The 12095-nt window shown below is 49.2% G+C and overlaps 1 protein-coding gene across 1 annotated transcript in view; it reads right to left on the bottom strand.

Annotated features, from left to right (window-relative positions):
• Positions 1-12095, bottom strand: part of MEI1 (meiotic double-stranded break formation protein 1) — a 72613-nt gene that overhangs the window by 14974 nt on the left and 45544 nt on the right. Inside the window, exons 24-26 of the mRNA XM_036760284.1 lie at positions 10457-10644; positions 7634-7715; positions 7316-7491 (exon numbers count right to left, since the gene is read on the bottom strand). Coding sequence (XP_036616179.1) covers positions 7316-7491; positions 7634-7715; positions 10457-10644 — 446 coding nt within the window. The remainder of the gene's footprint in view (positions 1-7315; positions 7492-7633; positions 7716-10456; positions 10645-12095) is intronic.

Raw genomic sequence — 12095 nt, 5'->3', positions numbered from 1 at the left:
AGGAGCCTTGAAAAGAATCTGGCCCATCTCCTTCCTTCTACAGCCCCCTTCTGGGGAATTAAACCGGTATTATTAGATGGATTTTCTAACTCTAAATCATATGGAAGCTTGGGGCAGAAATTTTGAACTACTTAAACACCAATTACATTATTCTGATGTAATATCCCCCAATCGCCTGCCTCTCCTATTTTTCTGAGCAGGAAGGGGCCTTTGGCTCTGAGATGGGAAAGCAGGATAGGAAGGGGACAAAAAAATGACCCAGCATGATGAAGGTGCTTTGAGGCAAAGGTCTCAAGGGAGATTCCAGGGTAAGATGGTGACAGGAGGAGTTTCCTAGCTGTTCCCTGCTGTGGGGTCCAGCAGTCTGTCCTCCAGCACCAGAAGCAATGAGCTGGGAAGGCCAGCCCAGATGGTGGAGTAGCAGGAAGACATTCAGTGCAGCTCTCCCCCACAACTCCTCCACAAAAACCTAGAAAAAGCACCAGCCTGAGTCCTGATGGGAAAATTCAAGAAAAAAAGTCACAACGCATCATTTTCCTGCCCAGGTTAGCAGAGAGGTCAGTGAACACTGTGGAGCCAAGCCCAGAGTGGCCATGTAGAGCCTTCTAGCTCAGGTACTGAAGACAGGCCTTCCCACGGCTGTGCACTAGGGCAAGAAGAGGACTCTGACCTTGTGCAAGAAGCAGGATCAAGCGCCATGGGGCACCTCTGTTGCTCAGATCTAGAGTGGCCTGAGGAAGGGACATGCATGTGATGGGGGATATGTCAGCTGGGGAGAACAGCAGAGTGGTCCAGGGCAAGAAGCCTTCAATGGCCCTAAGCTGCAAGTACAGAACAAGCATCAGCTGTGTGATTCTGACTGTGAGCAGAACGAGGTCTCAGGTTTAGCCCCCAGCTCAGAATGAAGCCTGCAGCAGAATAACCAGAGCCGGAAGCCCAGACCAAAGGACAGCCTGCACTTCCTGTTACTCAGAACCTACAGGGCCTTTCATCTGGCAGACAGTCTACTGGATCTCCAACCAGGTCAAGCCCACAGTTGTTAGGAACATACAGAGCTCAGACTAGGAGGGTGGGCCTCAGACTTCACCCAGGATCAAACTGCTCTGGGTGCACTGGAAGCCTGAAGGTTTCCAAGCTGAACTGCCTTTGAGGTCCTGAAAAAACACAACACTCAATACCCTAAGAAAGCAGCAACAGGAATCAAGAGAACCCAAAACAAGACCAAATACAGCCCATACATTCCCTGTAGAAGTGGGTGGAGCCTGGCCCTAATATAAAGTCCAAAATCAGGAAGTAAGGTAGAGGAATGAGCAAACAAACAATCCCAACAAAAAAGTGCTGCTTTGGTAACGGATGCTCAAGATATAAACCCTGAAGATGACTCTGAAACATCTACAGGCAATACAACTTGGGCACAAACTCAACCAAAATTCCTAGGAGAGATGAAGAGTTGTTGGTTTGTTCTTTTTTAAGAGAGTTTAAAATGAGTTTGTAAATGAGAGCACTAGAAGAAAGAAATGGAAGAGAAATGAAAGCACTAGGGGGAAAGTGGAAAAGAAAAGAGAAAGGATTAAAGAGAAAAGATTGGCCCAAGAGGTACAAAGCCTTACCCAAGCAACAGATCCCTTGAAAATCAAAACGGACCAAATAGAAGTTAGTGACTCCAAGAGGCAACAAGAAATATTAAAACAAAATCAAGAGAGGAAAAAAAAACAAGAATAAAATATAGGGTATTCCACATTAGGAGCAATGAGCGGGCCATGAGGCCCCTTCAGCTTGTATTCAGATCCCAAGTCCATGGCCTGCTTCATCCTTTTCTCCAATGTAGGAGAAGGAGTCATATTCTAGGTTCAGAGTTCCTGAGTCTTTACCTGATGCCTTCTGGCACAAATCAAATACTATCTGGGACAGGTGTGGTGTTGTCTATATACTTCTTTGCCCACAGGCAAGAAGAACCTTTCTTAGAACTTTTTGACTTAATGCAGCCTACATACTCTCTGTAAGTTGGATAGGTTTGAAGAGGTTGCAGGCATGTGTGATAGATTTTTGTTTATTTTATTCTCTTTTAATGCTTTTATTGATTCTGTGCAAAGAATAAAACACCATATATACTATCAGAGCATGCCTATTTGTTCCTGAAGAGAGTTGATTCCATTATGCTGAGATCATGTGACTAGGGCTCAGTGAAATGCAGCAGATCTAAGGAAGATGGTAGGGTTTCTGGTAGGATGGGGGCTCAGAGCTATGCATATTAGTTAAAGGCACACTAAACATATCCCCAGCCTGATGAGTTGTCATGCCATCTGGACAGAAGAGATCAAATTGGGGGAAAGAAAGTAGTGTACTCTTTGAGAACTGAAGTAAGCTTGGCACTTTCACAACACTTTGGCTAGAGAACGGGCAAAGCATGTGGGGTGAGCATGGGTCAAGCCTAGCTCCTGATCCTTCTTCTGAATAGAATTAGGTTAGTAGCTAGCAGGTCTACTTGGCAGCTAAAACAACAGTCTAAGCAAGAAGTGATGAGACTCTGAATAAGAGTACTGAAAGGAGAGAGAAGCTGTGGAGATAATATGAATAAGACTTGGCAAATGTTTAGAAATAGAGACTGAAGAAGAGAGGAGAACCAAAGATGACTCCTAGATTGCAAACCTGAGTGGCTGTAAAGATTGTGGTACTCTCAACAGAAACAGGGAAGTTTGATGGAGGGAAGGCTTTAGAGGAAAGGATGATAAATTCAGGTGTAGGAATGTTAGGTTGGGACACTTATGGGATATCCAGGTGATTCTACCAGATAGATAGCTGGCAAACCGGGAATGGAATTCAGGAGACATTTAGGACTGACTACATATCAGAAGATGACCATTGAATCTATGGAAATCACCAAGAGAAGTTATATAGAGAAAAAAAGGCCCTGGACTTTGCCTTGCGGGACACTCTCACATAAGGGGTAAGAGATGGATGAAGAATTAGCAAAGGAGACTGAGAAGGAACAATCAGACAGGCAGGAAGAGAATCAGAAAAAATGTCCTGGAAGTTGAGAGAGAAGTTAACCAGGGGGAGGGGCTAGTTGGTGGTGTCCAGAGCTGCACAGAAGACGACAAACGGAGACTAAGAAAAGGCTATTTGCTTTAGCAGTTGAGATCATTGGTAACCTAGGAGATAGTAATTTTAGTCTAGTTGTATGGTCAGAAGCCAGACTGTAAAGATTTGAGATGTGAGTGGGAGGTAAGGAAGTGAAGGAAATAAGCACAGATGACTTTTCCTAGGAGCTTGCCTAAGAAACAGAGAAGAGGCATAAAATGATAGGTTGTGGGGGGGGACAGGGCCAAGCAAAAGGTTTTTAAGGATGGGGGAGCCTGGGGTCTCTTTTTAGGAAGAAGAGAAGGAGCCAGTAGATGGGAAAAGATTGAATACGAGAGAGAGAGACAGAAAAACAAAGAGAGAAACAGAGACAGAGCAGGAGATTGGGGGGGGTACTTTATGGAAGGGACAAGCTCCTGGAGAAGACAGGAAGGTATGGAAACAAGGGCAAAGTACAGGGGATGATCTTAGAAAGGAGAAGAATCATTTCTTCCTCCAAAACTAGAGTAAAGAAGAGACTAGAGAGTGATCTGGATGCTTTTTGAGGTGTGGAATAGGTGTGGAGGTTTTTGGGGTGTGGAGCTGATGACAGATAGTCTCTATTTTCACATTTGAACACCAGGTGGCACTGCTAACCACTAACCTGCTCGTGTTTAATCAGCAGGATCAGGGCCATCCCTTATTCATCCTGGCAGCTACAATGCTCTTCTCTGATGAGTACAAGTGCTAGAGAAGTGGCAAATTCTCTACAATTCTCAGTTAGCCCAAGACCCATCACCTAACCCAGAAGTTCCCAAATTTATCTGGCCTATTGCTCCTTTTAAAAAAATTATTATTTAGTGCACCCCTGGAGATCTACTTTCTTTAACCCTTTAGCGGTTTTTTTTTTTTATTTGTGCCATTTTAAAATATATATCTATCTATATATACATATATATATACATATAAAATGGCACATCTTAAATTTAATAATTTATTGTAAATTTGTGGGTTTTTCCTTCATTGAAATTTTGATTACACAATATCGCATTATGTGATCACACATGATCCCCACAGTAAATAAGTCATTCCATGCACATATTCCTGCTGATGTGTGCTGGACTTCTCAACATGCTCACCTGCCAACACTTGCTTGTTAAGACCTCTCAGTAGACTTGACCACTGAGCTGTTATAACTTGCATTTTGTGGGTTTATTTGGAAAATAATGTAATCACTGTGACTTTAACTCTGTTACACAATAGATGAAACATATACGAATTGTTTTTCAAAATTTTCTTCTCCTCTCTTCTTTTCTTAGGCTTCTACCCCTTATTTTTATTCAATGACCCCCAATTGTACCTGGATCTTTCCAGAGCACCCCCCCCAGGAGCTTCTGGAACCTATGACCTAACCCTACCCCTCTCTGGGTGGCAAGAGGAAATGTTGTAATGGGCTTGATCAGATAAAAGGATTTGAACTTCTGCTATGGAGAGTGAGAAAAGACCCCTCTTGATATTAGATGAAATGAGATTAGATAACAGATTTGTTAGTACTCAATTGGCCCATTGGGCAGTTTCCTCTAGTAATGTTTAGAAATACATGAGGAGGAAAGGAGAAGGAAGATTGTGGGGGACACTGAAGTATGTGGTCTGGCACGGCATGAGAGGGGACAGGACAAGGAGCAAGGGATTCAAAAGGAGAGGACAGTTAACAGTCCTGGAAGCTCCAAGTCTAGGGTCTGGAAGCTTGATGCTTACAAGTGAATGAATGAATTCAAAAGCACTATGGAGAACCAAGACACTGTTCCTTTTTTCATGCGGTTCAGTGAAACTGGGCTTCTGCACAGCAGGTTCAAGGGGGAGGGAGTTACCAAATCCAGCTCCTGAGAAGTGTCCAGGTTAGAGTTCCACCCTCCTGGATCCAGGGACCAAGGCCTTTGTTTTCTCAGCATGTTGACCCAGGGAAGAGTAATCATTGTCTCCCCAAACACCTCTGCAGCTAAGCTGAGATAATAACACCTCTCACTCATACACTGGGACAGCCATACAGCTGCCCTGGGAGGTGAGTACATGGCTGCAGTGGAGAACCAGGTTAAGTGGCTCTGAAAGGGAACAGGGCCCAGGGGACAGATTTTGTCTAGTTCAGACAATGAACAGTTCTCACTCTAATTGCCACCCCAAAGACAGGCTCCTTTTTGGGACTGCCCCCAAGAGGGCTAGTGCCTGATAGTGTCATCAGTGATGATAATTACCTGTGTTTCCAAAGGACTTTTTCTGCACAACAACTCTGTGAGGCAGAAGATGTCAGTATTATTCCCCCAATTTTATGATACAAACCACTCCAGTGTCTTTGCCAAGAAAGCCTCACTGGAGTCATGATGAGTGAGAAACGACTGAAAAACGACCAAACAACCACCACAAAAACTTTATGATAAGAAAACCAAGGCTCCGAGCTGCTCGTTGTCTTGCCCAGGGCCACCAGCTACACCAAAGTGCCCGAGCTTGGATGTGAAGCCAGTTCACAGGATGCCAAGTCCAGTGTTCTTTTCACATTTCTACAATGTCCCTAATGCCAAGGACAGAGTGAGGGGAGCCCTGAAAGTATCCGCGTTACAGGCTGGGCATGGAAGAGACAAGGACACTGAGCCCAAGATTTTAAAAACATAAACAAAATCATGAAACCAGGGAAGGTTTCGTGGAAGAAATGAAACCTGAATAATAACCACAAGCCTGGAAAGAAGAGTAGCTGAACAGGCGGGTATGTTAGACACATACCAGCAGGCCCTGGGCAAGATTCAGGATCATAGGACTGGAGAACTGAAAGGGACTCCGGTGCTCACCTGCTCCAACCCCTCACCAGAACACACAGTCCTCTAGCCTGTGCTTCAAGGCCTCCAAGGAGGAGCCCACTGCCCCAGAGGCAGTCCAGACACTGTGGGACAGCTCTCATTGGCAGGAAGTTTTCTTGACTTCCAGCCCAAATTTGCCTCCTTTCCTCACCCCCTCAACTCCTCATTCTGGCCTCTGAGGCCAAACAGAACATGTCTAACACCCCTTCCACATGACAGTCTGTCTTGTGCCCCACCAATTAGCTTTCACTGGGGTGAGGGCAGACCTCACCACTGTTTGAGCAGGAACTCAAGGGTCAGGAGCAGCAGGGACATGTGGGTGGGAGTCAAAAGAAGAAATGTTTGGTGGTTTCTAGTGGCTTGTGAAGGACAGCGAATAACACTTCTCCATTCCCAACATAACCCTGACCCAGAAACTTACTTCTAAGCTCTGAAGTTGAATCATTAGCTTATTAGCAAGGGCTCCTGTAGTTCCCACAAGCCCCAATGGTCTTCTCTGACCACTGGGCTCACCCAAACCATGGGGCATCCTTCATCACTCCCCCTTTAATCCCCTTCTTACCCACTCAGGGCCCTGCCTCCCATTTCTCTGGGCTTACTCTGCAGGTCACCAGCCCCAGCCCTCAGAGCCACTGGCCTGGGCCTAAAGCTCCTTCTAGCTCCTCCCACTTCCCCCTCCCTCTGGTCCTGCCAGAACCACCTTTCTCTCACATAAGTCTTGACATATCACTTCTCTAATCAGAATCTTCAGGGACTCCCTACCAAGGCCAAACCCTTTTGTCTAGCCCCAGACTCTCTACAATGTGGGGCGAACCTTGGCCCCTCTCACTGCGCAAGTGGGTGGGCCAGGAGTCAGTCCTGCCTCAGGTCTACACTGTCCCCTACAGCAGGAAGGTGCTCCCCCACTCTTGGCTTCTGAGGGTCCCTGCTGGGGCCTTCCCATCAGGAGGGACCTTCCCTTTGTGTTGACCACAAGCAGCCTTTTATTCTCCCCTGTCCAACGTGCTTCTCTGTAATGCTGTGTGCCCCAGAGAAAGCCTCAATGCTCTGCTGACAGAAGGACCCTAATATATGTTTGCTGAATTAATTAAATGAATGAAGCTCCCTGGGGACAGGAGGCTTTAGATTTCCCTCTACTGTGGGGGAGCTCCTCACTGTTCCCTGCTCTTGATAATTAATGCCCATGGCTTAATAATATCTAAAGTCCTAGATCCTTCCCAGGGCCTCAGTTTACCCATCAGCAAAACTACTCCAGAGGGCTGCTAGTGGCCCTTCTAGTCCTCAGAATCAAGTGTAGGCAATGGTCTGGCTCAGCAGGACTGGAGTGACTCACCCAAGGCCTCACTGGCTCTTCGGGAGCGGGCAGGAGAGAGAAGCCCCACGTCCCTCTCGGGCCAGGCACTTACCTGCACCAGAAGGTTCTGAAGGCTGACTACGAGGGACAGGACCTGCTGAAGGGACAGTGGGGAGAGGGCAGAATCCTCTGGACAGGGCGTCTGCCCTAAGTCTGAGCTGACCAGCGTCACCAGGGCCGAGGAGAGATTCTGTTCCAGGGCTGTCCGCAGGAATCTGAGGATGCTGGCTGCACAGAGAACAGCTGCCTCCATCTTTGGCCCCCAGGATGGCAGTCTCACCTCTGCCCCCCACCCACCCCAGACCACACATCCTCCACCCCAGCTGGTTACTATGAGGGCCCAGGACAGAAGGCTCTTCCCACCACGCACCTGAGAACAAGGCCGCTTTCTTCTTCCTAAAAGTGAGGGTGCGTAGGACTCTGTCCAGCTCTACTGTGAGCGTCTGGTGGACCTGCCCAGAGCGGAGAGAAGAGGCCAATGACCCAACCACGAAGAGGGAGTAAGGGGAGTGCTCCGGATGAGCAAGGCCCTGGGAGGGGGTGGGGCTGTCCAGAGGGAAATGACAGCCTCCCTGTCCTCAAGGTGCTTACCATCAAATGGGGGTAGGGAGGGGAATAGGACCCTCTATAGGTAAGGAGAACACAAGGTAGGTGGGGGAGGGGGAGGAGCCAGACCAGTCTCATAGAGAACCAAGGGAAAGAGGAGAGAAGCCTTTAAACCCCAGGGATCTTGGGAATCACGTCTTTGCCTCCCTTCCCTTCTACCTACATCGACAAAAGAGAATCCAAAAATTAGCCAAGTGGCCTCCCCTCCCCTACCTCCTCCATCTTAGGGTGCTCCCTGGTGAGCCGCCCTTCCCTCCTGTCTGAGAATGCACACCCCCTCTCTCTGGCCCCCAGACTAGCTCATCCTTCAAGGCCGTGGCTACTTTCCCACAGAGTCTCTCCAAGGCAGACTCTCTCTCTCCTGGACCTCAGGGTCCAGTCTAATCTTTGCATGGCAGTCTGGTTTCCCCATCTAGGCTCCCAAAGACAGAGCTGTAGGACTACACCCCCCCAGCATCAGGGACCACCGATCACCACGTCAGGGCTGCTGGACTTGGGATCACAAAGACCCGGCTTCAGAGCCTCCCTCTGATGCTGCCAGGAAGGACTCTGGCTGTGGAGTCAGAAGAGCTGGGTTCAAGTCCTGCCTGACCCATAGAAAGTGCTTCATAAATAAATGTGTGCTGACTGATTTTCCACAACAGCAGAGCAGATTCAGTGATACTGTGTCAAAGAAACCATCGTGAGCTGGCTGTCCCAGAGGTCAAAGCCTAAAATTCAATTGTATTCTATCCAACAATAAGAGATAGAGAAATAAAACATGTATCCCCCATAGAGACTACCTATCTATATAAAGAGAGGGAGGGAAGAGGGAGAGAAAGAGAGGGAGAAGGGGGGCGGAGAGAGAGGAGAGAGGAGGAGAGAGAGAGAAAGAATATCTAGTCTCTGGCAGGAATGGGGTTGGGGGGCGGGGGAATACCAGAGGAGCTCCTATGTGACCCCTCCTCAAAGGAAGCATGCCTGCTGAGATGCCCAACAGGTATGATGCCATTTGGCACTGATTGCCTCTTCTCAGGAGGGTTTGGTATGAACAGGATGCCTTGGGGATTTCCTTATGTGTCCCTTGAGAAGCAGCTCCCCTAGCTTGACCCCTGGGCACCTCCTGGGTCCCTGATGTATCACATGACTCCTCTCTGTGCTGTTTCTGTACTGGCCAAACTGGAGGCCTCTCTGGGCCTGACCATCCTCCCCACCCCAGGAAAACTTCCCTGCTCCCCCTGGTGTTTAATACTGTTCCCCTTGGACCTCAAACAGCCCTTGGTTTGGGGTATCTTTAATGCCCTCCTTATGGTCCAGTCCAAAGTGCTTCTCCCACGCAGCCACCACCATGGCAATGCTGCTAAAGGCGGCAAGCACCTTGAGAGCAGGGCCTATCCTGATTTCTACTGGTATCCCTATAGGCCAGAGCTTGGGATAGAGTGAACCTTAATAAGTGGCCCTGGCTGCTTGTCGGTGATGCCCACACCGAGCTGAAGCTCTGGCCAGCCTTGCCAAACTGGAGTAATCAGCAGCACAAGCCTGGGGATGGATTCTTTGCTCACCCTGAGAACCAGCCTGGATGCCTAGAGGCTCATTGCCAGCTTGGCCACATGGCATTGAATTTTTCAGCCCAAACACATTCCAAAGAGCAACAGGTCTCAGGACCACTTTATACTTTAAAAATTACTGACACCTCCTTTACACTCTCCAAAACTGAAGACCCCAAAGAGCTTTTGTTATGTGGTTTATATGATTGATATTCACCAAAATAGAAATAAAAACTGATATGCTTTCAAATGATAATAAATCCGTTATGTGTTAACAGATTATATTTATTAGGAAAAATAACTATATTTTCCAAAACAAACACCTTTCGGTGAGAAGAGTCGCACTGTTTATATGATTCTTGCCAATGTCGTGAACATTTGGCTTACTAGAAGCCGGCTGGATTCTCTCTGCCTCTGCCTCTGGGATGGGCTGTTCTGGTTGAAACCCATGAAGAAAGCCCAGCCTCACACTGACGTGTTGTTGGAAAAGGAAGGAGTATTTTACTAGGCAAATAATGTCTTAGTACCATGATGCACATTTTGCTCTCCAGGAGCCCTTGGAAGGGTCTCAGGGCCTCTCAGAGGCCCCTGGACCGCCCTCTGAGAACCTCCAGTTGAGCCCACAGAGGGATCTAGGGTCTGTAGCCTGGACCACGTGCCCACCCTGGATGGAATCAGCTCCCTCAAGAACTAGCTGTGCACCACACTTGTACGCGTAGCATCCTGGAGCTCCCTGAAGAAAGACACAGGGACCCTGCACCTCCTGGATTACTGGGCATGACAAATGTACACATACAGGCTGGGCCCCAGACACAGGCCCAACCCTGCCTCGGTACCCACTACCCACACGAACCTAGGTGACGGTTCCTTGCCCCCCCTAGGCCTCAGCCATCTTGACTCCAGGACCTCTGAGGCCCCTCCAGCTAGGATTCGGGGACCCTATGCCATCCTTGGCTCGTCCTCTGAGATGGGCCGGATGCCTCTCCTCTCCCAGGGTTCACCTTCTAGTCCCATAGCTAAAGGTCTGGGGGTCAGGGTGGGAGACAAGGTAAGAGACTCACCTCCAACCCTCCAAGGTGCTGCTGAGCAGAAAGGGAGGCTGTGAGCAGCCAGCCTGAGCAGAGGAGGGCTGCCTCCATTGTGGAGGGGCCCAGAAGCACAGAGGCAGGGGCTGGCTCCATCCACGTGAGCCCCAGAGTCTTCTGCAGCAGTGTGAGGAAGGGGGTGCTGGACAGAAGCACGGCCACCGCTGCAGGGGGAGAAGGTGGGCACGGCATGTTCATGAGAGAGCAAGGCCACAGCTGCCAGCCACCAGCTGCCAGGAAAGTACCCAGGACTGGAGGGGGGGCTGGCAGCACAAACACAGGCCAAGTGCCTGGCACACAGTAGGCAATCAGTAAATATCAAAGGGAGAAACAGAGGAAGGGAGGGAGGGAAGAAGGAAGAGAGGGAGGAAGAGAGGAAGGAGGAAGGGAGGGATGGAAGAGAGGGAGGAAGAGAGGGAGAGAGGGAGGAAGGGAGGAAGGGAGGAAGGAAGGAAGGAAGGAAGGAAGAAGGAAGGAAGGAAGAAAGGAAGGAAGGAAGGAGGAAGGAAGGAAGGAGGAAGGAAGGAAGGAGGGAGGAAGGAAAGAGGGAGGAAGAAAGGAGGGAGGAAGAAAGGAGGGAGGAAGGGAGGAGGGAGGAAGGAAGGAAGGAAAGGAGGAAGGAGGGAAGGGAGGGAGGAAGGGAGGGAGGAGGGGAGGGAGGAAGGAAGGAAGGGAGGAAGGGAGGAAGGAAGGAAGGAAGGAAGGAGGAAGGAAGGAAGGAGGAAGGAAGGAGGGAGGAAGGAGGGAGGAAGGAAGAAGGGAGGAAGGAAGGAAGGAGGGAGGGAGGGAAGGGAGGAAGGAAGGAAGGAGGGAGGGAGGGAAGAAAGGAGGGAAGGAAGGAAGGAGGGAGGAAGGTTGGTTCCAGAGTGAGGAGGGATTTGGGAGAGGGATTTTGGGAGGCCAGTCTTGGTCATCCTACAGATAGTAAGTAGGGTCAGAGCCAGGATTCTCCATCTCCAAACCAAACGTTCTTTACTGATATCTCACGTCCCAAGCTCCCTGTGCCTTTGTTTTCACAGTGACTTCAGAGCCAGAGGACCTGGATTCAGATCCCACCAAGGACAAATGCCATCACTTCTGAGGGCCTCAGTTTCATCACTTGACAAACAAAGCTGTGGGAGTGGACGTTCCCAAGCTTCCTGCTCTGACAGTCTGAGTCTGGGTAAATAAGCATGAACCACATGAATGAATAAGCACAGAAATCATTCCAAAGACCCCCTTAGTTTTCCAAGTGAGGAGCCTGCCTGCCTGGGTGGAGGTCCCTGGAAAGGTCACGTGACAGTCAGAGCTTACCCGTCCACTGCAGCTGGAAGGCCAGCCTCTGAGCCAGGAAGAGCCGGGTTCAGATTCCGCCTCAAGCGCACCCTGACTGTGTAACCCTGTGCACAGTGCTTAGCCCTTTGGTATTCTAGCAACTCCCCAAATTTGTAAGTTACCGAGAAGGTGCAGACCTCCACTAGAGGAGAGAGCGTCCTCATCCAGGAGTTCCCTGTGCCCATGCAATCAGAGGCCTCATCCCTATCCCTGAGTTAGGGAGTGTAACTCTCATTAGTCCCGTCTTACAGATGAGAAAAACTGAGGCCCAGAGAGAGGACGCACCTTGAACAGGGTCTCA

Source organism: Trichosurus vulpecula, chromosome 5 (assembly GCF_011100635.1).
Source record: "Trichosurus vulpecula isolate mTriVul1 chromosome 5, mTriVul1.pri, whole genome shotgun sequence".
Classification (NCBI taxonomy): domain Eukaryota; kingdom Metazoa; phylum Chordata; class Mammalia; order Diprotodontia; family Phalangeridae; genus Trichosurus; species Trichosurus vulpecula.
This window is presented reverse-complemented; position numbering and strand designations above follow the sequence as displayed.